The sequence below is a fragment of the Vanellus vanellus genome (genome assembly GCF_965231255.1).
Source record: "Vanellus vanellus genome assembly, chromosome: 7".
NCBI classification, from domain to species: Eukaryota; Metazoa; Chordata; class Aves; order Charadriiformes; family Charadriidae; genus Vanellus; species Vanellus vanellus.
In genome coordinates, this window is record NC_138912.1 from 22,153,601 (window position 1) to 22,167,956 (window position 14,356).

General features: G+C 45.6%; 1 protein-coding gene across 1 annotated transcript; it reads left to right on the top strand.

Moving 5' to 3' along the window:
* Nucleotides 1-989: 989 nt before the first annotated feature.
* On the top strand, nucleotides 990-11,666 carry HIF1AN (hypoxia inducible factor 1 subunit alpha inhibitor; the record flags this gene model as incomplete). The annotated part of the gene is made up of 8 exons (XM_082486710.1): nucleotides 990-1,163; nucleotides 2,376-2,626; nucleotides 4,463-4,611; nucleotides 6,322-6,467; nucleotides 6,970-7,076; nucleotides 7,475-7,538; nucleotides 7,777-7,887; nucleotides 9,090-11,666. 8 exons carry the CDS (start codon nucleotides 990-992, stop codon nucleotides 9,132-9,134), a joined length of 1,047 nt encoding a protein of 348 aa, XP_082342836.1. The 3' UTR covers nucleotides 9,135-11,666.
* Between the last annotated feature and the right edge of the window lie 2,690 nt (nucleotides 11,667-14,356).

The window sequence follows — 14,356 nt, forward strand, 5'->3', positions numbered from 1 at the left end:
AATCCTTTCTGGTTTCTGCAGTGGGTTTTACACCCCGTGAACTCCCAGCTCCCACAGGTGTCACAACACCACTGTGCAGCGCTACAGGGCTGGGGAAGAGTGGCTGGAAAGCTGCCCAGTGGAAAAGGACCTGGGGGTGTTGGTCAACAGCTAGCTGAGTACGAGCCAGCAGTGTGCCTCAGCGTCCAAGAAGGCCAACAGCATCCTGGCTTGTATCAGGAATAGTGTGGCCAGCAGGACAAAGGCAGTGATTGTCCCCCTGTACTCGGCACTGGTGAATATTGGTGTTCAGTTTGGGGCCCTTCACTACAAGAAAGACATTGAGGTGCTGGAGCCTGTCCAGAGAAGGGCTACAAAGCTGGTGAGGGGTCTGGAGCACAAGTCCTATGAGGAATGGCTGAGGGAACTGGGGTTGTTCAGTCTGGAGAAGAGGAGGCTCAGAGGAGACCTTATAGCTCTCTACCACCACCTGAAAGGAGGTTGTACTGAGGTGGGGTTTGGTCTCTTCTCCCAAGTAAGAGGAAATGGCCTCAGGTTGTGCCAGGGGAGGTTTAGGATGGATATTAGGAAAAATTTCTTCACGGAAAGGGTTATCAAACATTGGAACAGGCTGCCCAGGGGAGTGGTGGAGTCGCCACCCCTGGAGTTATCTAAAAGACGTGTAGACGTGGCGCTGAGGGACAGGGTTTAGTGATGGACTTGGCAGTGCTGGGTCAACGGTTGGACTCCGTGATCTTAAAGGTCCCTTCCAACCAAAACGTTTCTGTGAGTCTGTGATTCTAAAAACTTCGGAAAGGGCCAAAAGGCGGCGGGGAGCAGAGGCCGCTCCAACCTCCCCCCGCGCGGGGGCGCTGCTCGCCGCCGCTCCCTCCTGCCGTCTCCATGGTGCCCCTCCGCCTCCCGCCTTCTCCCTTCGCTTCCGGCGTTGCCATGGGCGGGTAACTTCCGCTTCCGCTTTTCTAGTTCCGGGTTCTCCGGTGGAGGCGGCGATGGCGGCGGCAGCCTCCTCCTCGGCGGCGGCCGCGGGCTGCCGGGAGGGCCCAGCGGTAGCGGCAGGGCCTGGCTGGAGCGATTCTCAGTTCCGTCGTTACTCTTTCGAGACGCGGCCCATCCCGCGGCTCAGCCACAGCGACCCCCGCGCCGAGGAGCTCATCGAGAACGAGGTACAGTGGGTAGCGGCGGCCTGGCTCGGCCCGCCCCGGCCCGGCCTGGGGGTTGCGGCGGGACCGGGGGGCTTGTGCTTTGCGGCGTGAGGGCTGCCAGCCCTGCCTGTCGGGCCCGGCAGAACCGGGCCTACAGAGCGGATCGCAGGGTGCGGGGCTCTCCGGGGTCCTGGTGCCGTCCCGGGTGCACTCACCGCCCCACCGCGGCTCTGTCCCTCCTTGCTACCGCCCCGTCCGCCGTGGAGCGCCCGCCGTGCCCCCTCCCCGCGCGGGCTCGGTGGCCGCCCCTGTCCTGTTCCTATTATAGTGGTCATTTCTTTTTTGGTGCCACAGTGTTGAAGTGTGAAACTTGCGAGATTCGCAGGAAACGTTTGCTTGAAGTGCTTTGTTGTCCGGATGGAAATTGTGGAAATGTTGTGTGAAGCTGTGGGCACCTGTTTGTTATTTTCTAAGTCAGAGTAGCCACGGATGTGAAGGTTGCCTTGCAATAGCGGCTCTTTTGTTGATTCTGGATAAACTCAATCTAGTTTCGTAAGACTGCTGGTTGTTTTGGTTCTGGGTTTGTTTGTTTGTTTGTTTTTTTTAAAGAAACCCTGCAAGAAGGGAAGTTGTGCACGCACAGCTTGGAAACACAGCAGCTGTCATTCTTGTTTAGGTTGCTTACTATTTATATGTGAGGAGATAGGTGATGTCCTTTGTCTTGTTTTTGTAGCAGTTCTTTTTTTGGTATAGAAGAGATGGGGTATTCTTCGTCTTTTGATGGCTGAAGGTTATCTGTGATCCTCTGATAAAAGAGATGAGTGCTGTTTCTGGATTCAGAGGTATCTTTCTGCCAGCATTTACCCCTTCATAGCCGAGGCTGGAAGTGACCAGACAGAATCTACTATGTCTCTTTGCTACGTGGCAGGGCAGAGTAGACGTAAAACTGTTCCCAGCTAGTGTTTGTCTAGCCTCACGTGTTGGAGATTAGCTAAGTAGATAGTGGAATCTGTCCCATTGCTACCAGGAGCTTGCTGTAGGAGCAGGCCACCACTTTCTTAAAACTTCCTACCATGTTACATGTGTTTTTCTCCCCAGACCAAGGTATCTGATCACTCTAAATGCCTTTTCCAATTCCAATTTCAAAGAGAGTTTGTGTGGTTGCAGTAATGAATGTGATCATTCGCAAGTTCAAGAGGTCCTTGAATCAATAAACTTTCTGTTTCTCTCCAGGAGCCAGTGGTGCTGACAGATACGAATCTGGTTTATCCTGCTCTGAAATGGGACCTGGACTACCTCCAGGAAAACATTGGCAATGGGGACTTCTCAGTGTATAGTGCCAGCACACACAAGTTTTTGTACTATGATGAGAAGAAGATGGCCAATTTTAAGAATTTCAAACCCAAGTCGAGCAGGGAAGAGATGAAGTTTGCAGAGTTCGTGGACAGACTCAAAGAAATACAACAAAAAGGGAGTGCTGAGAGGTAAGTGGTAAGTGGAGGTTTCTCCATTTCTGCAGGCCTAAGGGGGTAAATTTCTTTTCAGTTAGTGTTGATGATTAAAACCTCTCAAACTCTTCATTTTTTTTTTTTTTATAGCTCTGCTTTTCCTGCCAGGCTGCTACTTGACAGCACCATTGTTACCTGATAAAAAAAGTCGTATCATTAGTTAATCAAGCTGTTCACATTTTCTGCAGAGACTTTTTTCCTTCTGTTTGAGGCAGGGTTTGGATAAAGAAAGCCTTAAGCTTCACTTTCTTTTGGTAGACTATGGTATTGGTAGAGAAGCTTACTTGTCTGATTAAAAGGTTGTTCTGGTTTAACTCCAGCTGACAACTAAGCACCATGCAGCCACTTGCTCAGTCCCCGTCCCTTTTCCTCAATGAGTTGGGGGAGATGATCGGAATTGTAAAAGTGTGAAAACTCGTGGGCTGAGATAAAGGCAGTTTAATAGGTAAAGCAAAAGCTGCGTACATAGGCAAAGCAAAACAAGGAATTCATTCACTGCTTCCCATCAGCAGGCAGGTGTTCAGCCATCTCCAGGAAAGCAGGGCTCCATCATGCGTAATGGTTACTTAGGAAGACAAACGCTGTAACTCCGAATGTCTCCCCTCTTCCTTCTTCCCCCAGCTTTTTATTGCTGAGCGTGATGTCATATGGTATGGAATATCCCTTTGGTCAGTTGGGGTCAGCTGTCCTGGCTGTGTCCCCTCCCAAATTTTTGTGCACCCCCAGCCTACTTGCTTGCAGGGTGGTGTGAGAAGCAGAAAGGGTCTTGACTCTGTGTAAGCACTGCTCAGCAATAACTAAAACATCCCTGTATTATTAACACTGCTTCCAGCACAAATCCAAAACATAGTCCCGTACTAGCTACTATGAAGAAAATTAACTGTACCCCGCCAAATCCAGCACAAAAGTACAGGCTATATCACTCAGCCTTTTTTACAGAATATTAAGGTAGTTGACCCTCTTTTGGAAAGATGAGAAAAGTTTGCATACATGTGGTATATATGTTGGTGGTGAAGGCTTACACCACTAACAGAGCTGTAAGTTACTGAGAGGAGCTTCATGTTTCTATAGACTATAGCTATTGGCAACTATACTTAAACCCTCAGTTAATTTTATCAGTCACCAGCCCTCTAAAAGGACTTAAGGATGCTTAATGCTGTCTTAATTGGAAGCAACTTGGTGTCCATGTCCACTTGTCTGTGTTTTCTTGGTGTGCTTTTTCCAAGAGAGAAGGCAGTCCTTGAGCTTAAAAATACATTTTTCGTCCAGCATTGCAGACAGTAGTCTGTAACACTGCAATTAATACAGATGTTTGATTTCTATAATCTTCTATGTCTAGATGTAAGCATGGCTTTAAAGTGAGTTGATACTGAAACATGCTGTGTTTTCTGAGCTCTTTTTTGCCCTCACACACTTCTAGTAGAAGAGCTGACTTATCGCAGATGAGTTAGAGTGGTGGCATTTATCTGGTGATTATTGAAGAGTGTGTTAGATATTTGATAGTGGCCAGTCTTTTTACAGTTTCCTCCTCCTGCACTGTGAGGGAATTGTTCTCACTCTAAAATTCTCTTTTCCCCCTGTGATTGCACAAGCAGAACTGAGTTCTGTTCCCTGTACCAGGAAATCTTTCAGCAAAGTTTGAGGACTTTTTGAAACTGTTTCCTTCCACAGGTGTTTATGGCATGTGGTGATAGAACAGAATCTCTAGGAATTATGTCTTTGTTTTGAAGTCTTTCTGAGGAGATGCAGAGCTATGTCTTTATGTTCATAACAAAGTTTAATACTTGATTTCTTGTCTCTGGGAAAATACAGGCTATATCTGCAGCAAACCCTGAATGACACAGTTGGAAGGAAGATTGTGGTGGATTTCCTTGGCTTCAACTGGAACTGGATTAACAAGCAGCAAGGGAAACGTGGCTGGGGTCAACTGACTTCTAACTTGCTTCTTATCGGAATGGAAGGTAAGCAGTTTCCTCTGACAGGAGGAGAATAGGAGAAGATTTGGTCAGCAGTTCTGTATTTCAGTTCCAGAAGGTCTTTCAAATGGATTTTCCACTGGTTTCAAAGTGTTCCTTCAGAGCAGGCAGTTTGTGTTGGGAGGGGACTTTTGACACAACTTAACTTGGGTTATAGAGAGGAAGCAACCAAAGGAATAGCCTGTGTTTCCTTAGGGACGTACTGTGAATGCCTGGATGTAATCTGCTCATGGAAAGGCTTTGTGTGATGCTGGTAGGGCTGTGTTTTCAGTAATTGCTAATCGTATTCTGAGACCTGTTTACTGTTTGAATGCTTCAGATGCTGTAGATTTAAAATGCCCAGAGTCTGCAGATTTAAAATGCAAAAAGGTTTGCAAGTTGAGCAAAGTTAGTCTTCTATACTTTACTTAGCAGGAGGAAACAGTGGTTATTACATGAAGCATTTGTTCTTATTTGAGGTGGTACAATGTGGGGACAAATGCTCTTTCGGAAAATTAAGAGCTGAATTTCTTCTTGGAAGGTTAGAGGGCACTGGAGAAATTGAAGATGGATAAATCCTAAAAATATCTGAATAGAGTGGAATTCTAAATCCATGTGGAGACTGACTCATAGGCAGGTGCCTTAGAAGACTGAGGTACTATTATGCTGTTGAAAAGGAGAGCATTCTTGTAGAAAGTAATCTCAATGACTAGGCAAGGAACATACACGTTTTTGTGAAGTGGCATGGCCTATAATATCCAATTATAATTACTTGGCAATTCAGGGCTGTTCAGTTCTTACAGCAAATGTTTTTTCCCCTTTGCAGCAAGTCATACTCAACTTACAGTAGTTTGCTACTTGTTTTATAGCTGAGAGAAGAGAACTTCACATAATAACACTGCACCAACACTTCCCTACAGGTCATAATATGATCACTAAAATCCCATTATCAACAGATTATGCACAAGAACCAAAGAATTGCCTTGAACCAGTGTGTGCTAGAAAAAGAAGTGTCTTCACAGGAGCATGTGATTGATCTATTTAATGAAGTTATGGGGTTAACTGTTATCTTAATTCTCTTTTGTGAAAATACGTATAAAAAGCAAGCTAAAACAGTAATACCTGAATTGGCAAACACCCTGAAAATCGTAGTCATGAGGAGTACAAAATGACCCACCATATTTAAATATTTGATTAAATTTAAGGTCTAGAGGTGATAGTCAAGATTCATAACTGTTAATCAGTCTGAGGAGGTACTGTTGGGAGCCCCAGTGACAAAGAGATTTGTTTACTTGTTTTTGTGCAAAACAACTAGGACTTTTTTCAAAATCAGGCTGTTAGAATCCTTTTCTCCAGGCTGATAATTTTTGAAAGTGCATTCCACAACTTGTCTTCCAAAACAGTGTTTTACGAAAAAGCTTCCTGTCGACATTCACCATCTGCTGTTCATGGAAACAAGCTGGAAATCCTAATCCTGTAGACCATAAGTTGCTGAATATGGATTTAGAATGGAAATTAAGTGGGATAGCAACTGCTCAATAAGGGCTGACTGATACAGTGATCAGTTTATAATGTTCCTGCGGTCATTTTCCTTGTTGAGTTTTCTGAATATGTGGGAGAGTATATACTGTCTTTAGGATGGAATATAACTGGCTTTCACCTTTCATACCTGTACATAAGAGTGTCTTCAATATTGTTTTTTTTCTGTCTGTGTAGGAAATGTGACACCAGCTCATTATGATGAGCAGCAGAACTTCTTTGCTCAGATTAAGGGTTACAAGAGGTGTATCCTGTTCCCTCCTGATCAGTTTGAATGCCTCTACCCTTATCCTGTGCACCATCCATGCGACAGACAGAGCCAGGTGAGAGTAGAAGATTTGTCCTCTGCTCCAGGCCAAAAAAAGGGCATTTGTGAAGATGCTAGTTGGGAGGAAGCTGCACTAGCTGCATACCACTTGTTGAACTTTTGCAAAGCCTGTGTTAAGATCTGTTACCCGGTGAATACATTGAGAATAGATAGAAGGACTGGTGGTGTTTCGGTTTGCATCTGGTCCTGACTTGCAAGTGCTAGGGCTTTAAACATCCCCTTACTGATAGCACAACTGGGCTGCAGTTGCTGCCTTTTCTGTTCTGTTTTATTCATCACTTGGTCAAACACAGATTTGTTCAGAGACAGTTTGCAGGACTCCTGTCTAAGTTGGTGGTACTTTGGAGGTACTGCAGGACGTTGCTGTGGACTTAAGACACAAATGGGAATGTGAAAGCCATATAGGGAAGATCAGGAGGATTTGATACTGTGAGCCAATAATAGAAGAACTTCATGCAATGACAGTCCTTGAGTTCCTTAATGTTTTCTTCTGGTAGGTGGACTTTGACAATCCTGACTATGAGAAGTTTCCAAACTTCCGGAGTGTGGTTGGATATGAGACGGTGGTGGGTCCAGGGGACGTGCTATACATACCTATGTACTGGTAAGAAGGATGGTGGGACTGCACAGTGACCAGCAAACAGAGGTTTAAAAGGTCGTCTGCTTAAAGTGTTGGGTTGGCTCTTAAGAGAATCCTGTTTTGACTTCTCCAGCAAATACGATATTTCTGTGATATCTTGGGCCAATCTGCTTCTAATTCCTATCTGTTGGATGGCACTGGTAATTCTCTTAGACACTATGTTGTTGTGTGAGTACTCCACTAATGTTTGCAAGAAGAGGATCTGTATTTAAATAAGGAGAACTTTCCAGAAGTTCCGTGGTTTTGATGATGGAGATATAGGGCAAGGCTTGTCTAGTGCAATCTGAACTCATCCATCCAAGGCATTTCACTATAAGCTACAGCAATAGTTTCTTTGGTTTTTTTGTGTGGTTTCCATGCAGGTGGCACCACATTGAGTCTCTCCTGAACGGGGGGATTACCATCACTGTGAACTTCTGGTACAAGGTGAGTACAAACACCTTCCTGTGCAGTTTGGATAGCTCTATCCCAGAGGATTTTTTCAGGTAGATGTGTATTAGCACGTGTTGTCAGTACGAGAACTTCATTGCACCAAATCCTTGGCTTTAAAGCTGAAAGCTACTTTCTCCTTTTCGAGTGGTGTGTGAAGAACTGGGTGGCTGGGAGAAGGTGGAATAATCTGCAAATTCAGGAAGCATGCAGTGAGCTATTTTTGATATTTCAGGGTGCCCCAACTCCAAAGAGAATTGAATATCCATTAAAGGCTCATCAAAAAGTCGCGATAATGAGGAACATTGAGAAGATGTTGGGAGAAGCCTTAGGAAATCCACAAGAGGTACAAAAAAGAACCATGTTATCACTGCTGTTGAAATCATTATGGCTTAATGCAAAACTCGAGATGCCAACTATTCGGCTCTGCAGGTGTCACAATGAGGGTAGGAGAAAGCAGGGTTGCTCTGTTGCTGTGAATGGTTCTTCCTGCTGTCTTCAGAAGGTGCTTTGGCTACAAAAAGGCAAGCTCTTTAAATTATAATTCTGGAGAGGACCACTACAAACAATGGAGTAATTGTTCTTGTATGTGGGGAACGGTATACTTTGGCTTTGGGCACTGCCAGGAAAGCGTTGCTCCCAAACTCTCCTTAGTCTTCTGTGCAGTAACAATACACAGTATTTCCCCCAAAAATGAAACTGTTTTACCTGTTGAATCCAAATCCCTTAAATATGAGAAATCTTTTCTATTAAATTACGTGCTTCCCTCTTAATGCACATCTTGATTATCTCTGAATTCTTTGCAATTTTAACCAACTGGTATTTCAGAAAACCTGAGAAGTACTGAGAGTATGTTTTTGAAGATCTCCTGCTGATCTGAAAGGGGAAATACTGGATGTGAATGGAAATGTTTTTGTGGTCTGTAACCCTTACTACTGTGCAGGAACTCCTCTTTAGTGCACTCATGTAAGGTCATGCCTCTCCCCTGACATTATCTTACTGCTGTAGCATGCTGAACTTCCCTCAGTGATCAGGAAATGAGAAATGAGTGCTGAGAAATGGGAGTGGTCTTAACTGAAAACAAAACCTTAGCAAACAGTCAGTCCTAGTCTTCCAAGTGACCCCAAGGACCAGAGAGGATTCAATGAGTAAGAATGTTCCTTCTCTGCCCTGCAAAAAGCAACCCCTGATGACTGTTGGCTCATTTTAATAGCATCTACTGAGAAATCAGAAATGTGGGGTGGGAAGTGAAAAAGTTTCAAATGGATATTGTGGATCCAATGTTTTGGTGGCAACTAAAGTTGGGTGTTGGCAGAGAACCCTGCAATTTTGGTAGGGTGTTTGAGGATGAGCTCAAGGGTGCCCCAGTGTTCTATCTAGAAAATACCTTGAAACTGATTCCGTGTACCTTAGGCTCAGTTTGTGCGCTGAGATCCTCTGCCCTGGGCAGCTCAGCTCATAAGGTGGTGTGATGCAGAGGGAGCAGGCTCTGCAGCTGCCATTTCTGTGTAACTGTCCAGGCTAACAATCTGTTTTTGCTTTGAACAGGTGGGTCCCTTGTTGAATATGATGATTAAGGGACGGTATGACTAATGCCTGGCTGCCCGAGTGACTGATGTTGGAGCTGCTTTGTTCACAAGCAATGGAAGATACTGAGCGCTAGTATTGCACGCAGCACTTAAGACTGATGGGTTTCCTGGCCCATCCTTGCCCCACTACAATAAAGGGGGCTACTGGAACTGCAAAACCGTTAGTACCCCATTCATCCTCCACTCTCACCTAACCGAACCTCCCAAGAAAGAGTCTGCACTTACTGGAAGCTGGATTCATGCTCACTAACTTGTTTTTTTTTCTCCTTCTGCCCTATTTGCCACAACAAGGAGCATGGCTTCTGGCACTTGGATGTGTTGCTTCAGGATTTTTCAGGCATTTGAAGAAGAGCTTGGAGGAGAACCAGAAGTGATCTTGTTTCCTCAGCTTCATAGAGTTTGGGCCTCCTGGCTGGGTTTATGTGTTGGTGCCTGCAGTGGATATAAGATGGGAAGTGAAAGGTTTCACAGTCCTCTGTTGTTAGAGGATCTGTCCATGCTCAACTCTGACACCTTTTTGTATAACGGAAACGAACATGTGAGATAGCTTGTGTGTAATGAGCAACTGGACAAATGATTCAATTTCAAATTAAGACATCTATGCTTTGGACTTAGTACAGGGTAGAGATCAGAGTGAATTCATCTAGTGTGTGAGCACCAAATTCTGTGCTCTCCAAATAACATCTGTGTTGTAGTAGTCTAGATAAACCTCCTTTCTGACAGCTTTCTCTGGGGAGCGAAGGCTTCTCTCCCGCTTTTCTGAAGCTGCAGTGTGGTTAAAAGAGGATGTAGCATTATGAAGGGAGATGCATAAATACCAGGGCATTCTCCAAGTCTTGAATAATTAAGCCACGTTTTTAAATTAAATTCCCCATGGCTGCTGAGCTAGACTGTCAAAACACAGTGTCAGATAGGTACAGAGCCTCCCTTCTCCTCACCGGGGGTGCTGGTTCGTTGGACTAACATGGGGAAAGTGCCCTTTTTACTGAAACTGCAAGAACTCAAGTGTGTGTGGCTGCGCGCTGGTGCGCATGTTTGTGTGATGTTGTGTGGCTCCTGTCCATCAGTTAAATCCATGCCAGTGTATGGTTCCCTTCCTTGTACAGTCACATGAAAGAGGTCAGGGCTTTCTGTTTAAATGTGGTTAATTTTATCTTGATCCTTTTTGTGTTCTGGGACTTGACATGGCAGGTTGGGAAGTGACAAGACCAGGGCGTAGGAACCAGACAAGCCTCTGTTTAAGAGTCCTCAGCAATCGCCCTGAAAATCCATTTTGCTTTCCTCCTCCTCCTCTTCCATGAAAAAGCCTTAGGCTCATAGGGAGGCTGGCTTTTTATTCTCTGAGGTGTGCTGTACTGCTGTCCCTGGTTTGGGGGGTGGTGCAAAGGTCTTGTGTATTTGATGCGGTTGTAATGGGTCCCAAGAGCTAGAGGTGGAAAAGCTGTTTCATAGCCCATATATCTTATCCCAGAGAATAGCGAGGAATTTGTTCTGTTGAGACTTACCGGTGTTTTTCCCCCCCTTGTTCTTTGGGGCGTGTTCTGACACGGGATTCTGATAAAAGTGTTGAGAACATGCTGCTCAAGAAGCGTTCCATCTTTGGCCTTGGGTCCCATCTTTTGCTGGGACAGCTCATGCACCACTTGCGGTGAGCTTGTCTTGCATAAAGGTGAAAGGCTTCTCAAACAGGAGGTCCCAGAGGCTAGTTTTTTGGCTGCTTTACAGGTCAGAACAAATGAAGTGTAATTGGCAGCTGCAGGGTCTTTGTTTAAGAAATATGTCTGTGTCACTGAGTAGTCTGACTGCGATGTTACTTGTTGCAGACTCTCCAGAGCTGTGGTTAGATCCAGATGAAGGTCACTCAGCTGGATACTTACCAATGCTCAGCCTTTGGGCAGGTGGGGAAGAAGGCTAAGCTGCTGACACTGGCCAAAAGCAAGGCCTTCCCAGGAATCCTGGGCACGTGCCCTTGATTGAAAGATGCTCAAATGAAATCCCATCTCTGTGCTATTTATTCAGCACATGGTAGTCTCTAGTACTACTTGTTAAACACCATCAACTCTTGAAGCTCAGGGTGGGAGTTCGTATCCCATGTGGAGAGAGAATGGTACTTACAGAACTTTAGGATCCTATTTTTTTCTTTATTTGCCAAAGGTCTAACTTTTAAAGTGTCTGAACAGGTTTTGCTGCACTTGACTTCGTGAAAGCTCATTTACAATGCACTGATGGACTGACTCCCCCCCCCCCCTTCCCTTTTCACCTTGTGCTTTCAATGCCCCTTGCCATGGTATTGGGAAGCTGTGTGTTCTCTGCTAGGGGTGTGTGTGCAGGGGGTGGGGCGTGACAAACACACGGTACCTTCTGAAGTGTAGTTCTTAAATACAACCAATGTTGAACAACAGAACTGTGTGGCTTTTATTTTGTGAGTGGCTGTATAGGAGAGCCATGTAAGGACATGTGCGTGTAAAGCTACCTTTCAATCTTTCTGTAACTCCACTTGTGTTCTTCACTGGTGAAAGCTGCTGGTCTCCAGAACTGCCTATAAAACAGCAACACCAACTAGATTATTGTGTGTGTTCACAACTTTCCCTGTACTAATTCCGTAAGCGTGAAAGGGAAGCTGGGAATAAGATGGTATCCTTGAACCCTGTCAACAAGTGTGGATGGGGGGGAACAACTTCCCCTCCCTGCTGACCCAAATGGTGTAGCCATGCTCTGGTCACTGACGGGATGACAGAGCAAACTACGCTCTCAGGTCTAATGAGTTCTATCAGTTCTATCCTTTGGGATCTCTTGTCATCCACTTGGTCCTTTACCAGTTAATACTTTGGTCCAGGGAGATTTTTGGGGGAGGCTTCCTCTCTGTACCTCTGCTGCATGTTAGCAGCCTTGGGTGGTGGAGTCCTTTCTACCTAATAAAGACACAGTTTTTTTTATGGTAGTATTAACTCTACAGCAATCTTGGCTTCTAGCCATCAGTGAAATGTGGGCTAAATCCAAACAAATTTCTAATGTGTAGTAAAGTGGGGAAGAGTTGAACAGAGATTAGGGATGTTGAGGGTGGGGGGAGAGAGACAGCTGTCTGAGCCTGGGGTACCACAATTTGCATTCTCTCCTCACGCCCTTGGGGGACAGGGTGGATGTGGAGGGAGTCAGAAAGACAAGTGGGTAAAGTCTTCTGTGACCATCGGTGTTCACCCTTCCCTTCTGTGCCTGCTGGGTTCTTCCTCTCTGAACACACACTTGCTTCTGTTCCACTGAACTTGCTGGTCTGCTATGTCTGATCCTGTAATCTTTCTGTTGTGCACATGCCTCTTGGGTAACATGCACAGCTGGAACCACAAATCTCAGAAATGTCTCAGGTTGTGCAGAGAAGCAGAGGAAACTGAGGTATGAGAACTGTGTCACTTGAAAACTATATCAGACTCCAAGATTTTTCATTTGTACTTTTAGTCTTTTTCGTGTTTGCTTTTATTACCTATTCTATAATACCTTTCTATAATTCTATAATACCTTATATCTATAATATCTATAATACCTTTCATCACTTTTGTTTCCCTCATTTCCCTGTTCCTTGAAAAGTGAGATTTTTTTCTAAGGAGAAGTGACATTTCTCTTAATCCTTGTAGATCACGGCTGCAGGATCTTTCCTGTAGAAAGCGAGGAGCATGAGTTTTTAGACTGATGCACTGGTTTACCCCCTTGGTGATCAGGGTCAGGCTCAGCTCAGTTGATCACCCAGGAAATTTGGAGTGATAAAGCAGGTCCAAGGTGAAGCCAGCGGGTCAGGATCAGGGCCAGGGTTGAGGAGGTGTGAGATAGCTGTGATGCAGGAGTAGTCTAACACAGATGGGGATGAAGGGGGAGACCCTCGGCATCAAAGCAGCTCTTGAGAGAAGGAGCAGCAGGCCTGGACTGAGACTGCTGATGCTTTTCCTTACAGCATTTCTTACCAATGAGCAAGCTGACCTTGCATGCAGCCAACTGCTCTTTAAAGTCCTAGAATGGGGATGGTGCACGCAGGGTCTTGACAATCTCTTGGTAGGCCTCAGTGTTGATGCACGGTCAACCCAAGCTGCCGTCCCAGCCCTGGAAGCAGAACAGCAGCTGCAACAGGGATTACTGCCTTTGCGCGTGTTTTTTCAAAGTGCTTTTCTCTAAGCCTCCCTTCTGCCACATGTGCGTGGGGAGCTTCCTTGCACTCTGGTGTATGTTCTTCATCTTCTGCTCTTGTTTTGGAGACGGCATCTTCCATCAATGTCCCGAGAAGTCCTGAAGTTACCATCTTCCCTGGGCACTTTTCTGCATTGGTGCTGCGTAGAAGGAAAGGGAAAGAGATGCTGTTACTGTGACAAACACATGCAAAGTAAGTTCTAATTACTGCCTTGCAAAGTCAAATATTTGTTGCAAGCATAGGACTAATTGTGGGGGGAGGGAGCGGAAGTCGAGGCTCTTGGAGTGTAAGTGGAACAGATGCCCGGACGCCTTGGGGAAACGCAGCTTTCCTCTACAAATCAGAGCTTTAAATTACAAGGCTTTTACCAACGAGAACAGTTGTGGGAAGTCGTCTGCTCTCATTTGCGTAATGGCTTCTGTCACTGGTGATTAGACACAGGATGAAGGAAAAGAAATTTGACAATTAGGAATGAGCGATCATTAATCAGAATCTTTGTTAGAAAGAGGGAAGGGGGGGGAGAATATCCCGCAAACAATGGAGGCAGCCACTAGAGCCACAGTGAAGTCCATGAGATGCATAACTCTGCGTGCGACTGTTGCTCTACAGAGCCCCCTCCGCCTAGAGACAGAGCAGCAGCGAGGGTCTTGGCTTGGCTGGAAAGCTTGTGGAGGAAGGCAGCTAGGCAAAGTCCTTCCTGTGCCCTTCAGCCATTCTCACCTATCTGCTTAGTAAGGGAGAGAGCACATCTTGGAGCCCTCTTCTTGCCCCATTGACACCTTGCGCTTCCTTCTCGGTGCCTGGCTGCAAACTGCCAGCAAAAAACACAGAAACAACTTCTTAAATGTTTGCAGTCTCCTTTCCCCACACCTTGCACACAGCCTTGCAGTTTCTGGTGTGGAGGAGAGCAGGTGTGGGCCTTGACTGGCATGCGGAAAGATGAGGACGAGCAATGTGAAAGCAGTTCCAGGCTCTTTTCCTGATAATGTCATCTCCTACAAAAGCATGGAGGAACGTGACGGGCTGCATGACAGGTAAATAAAAGGAGGCAG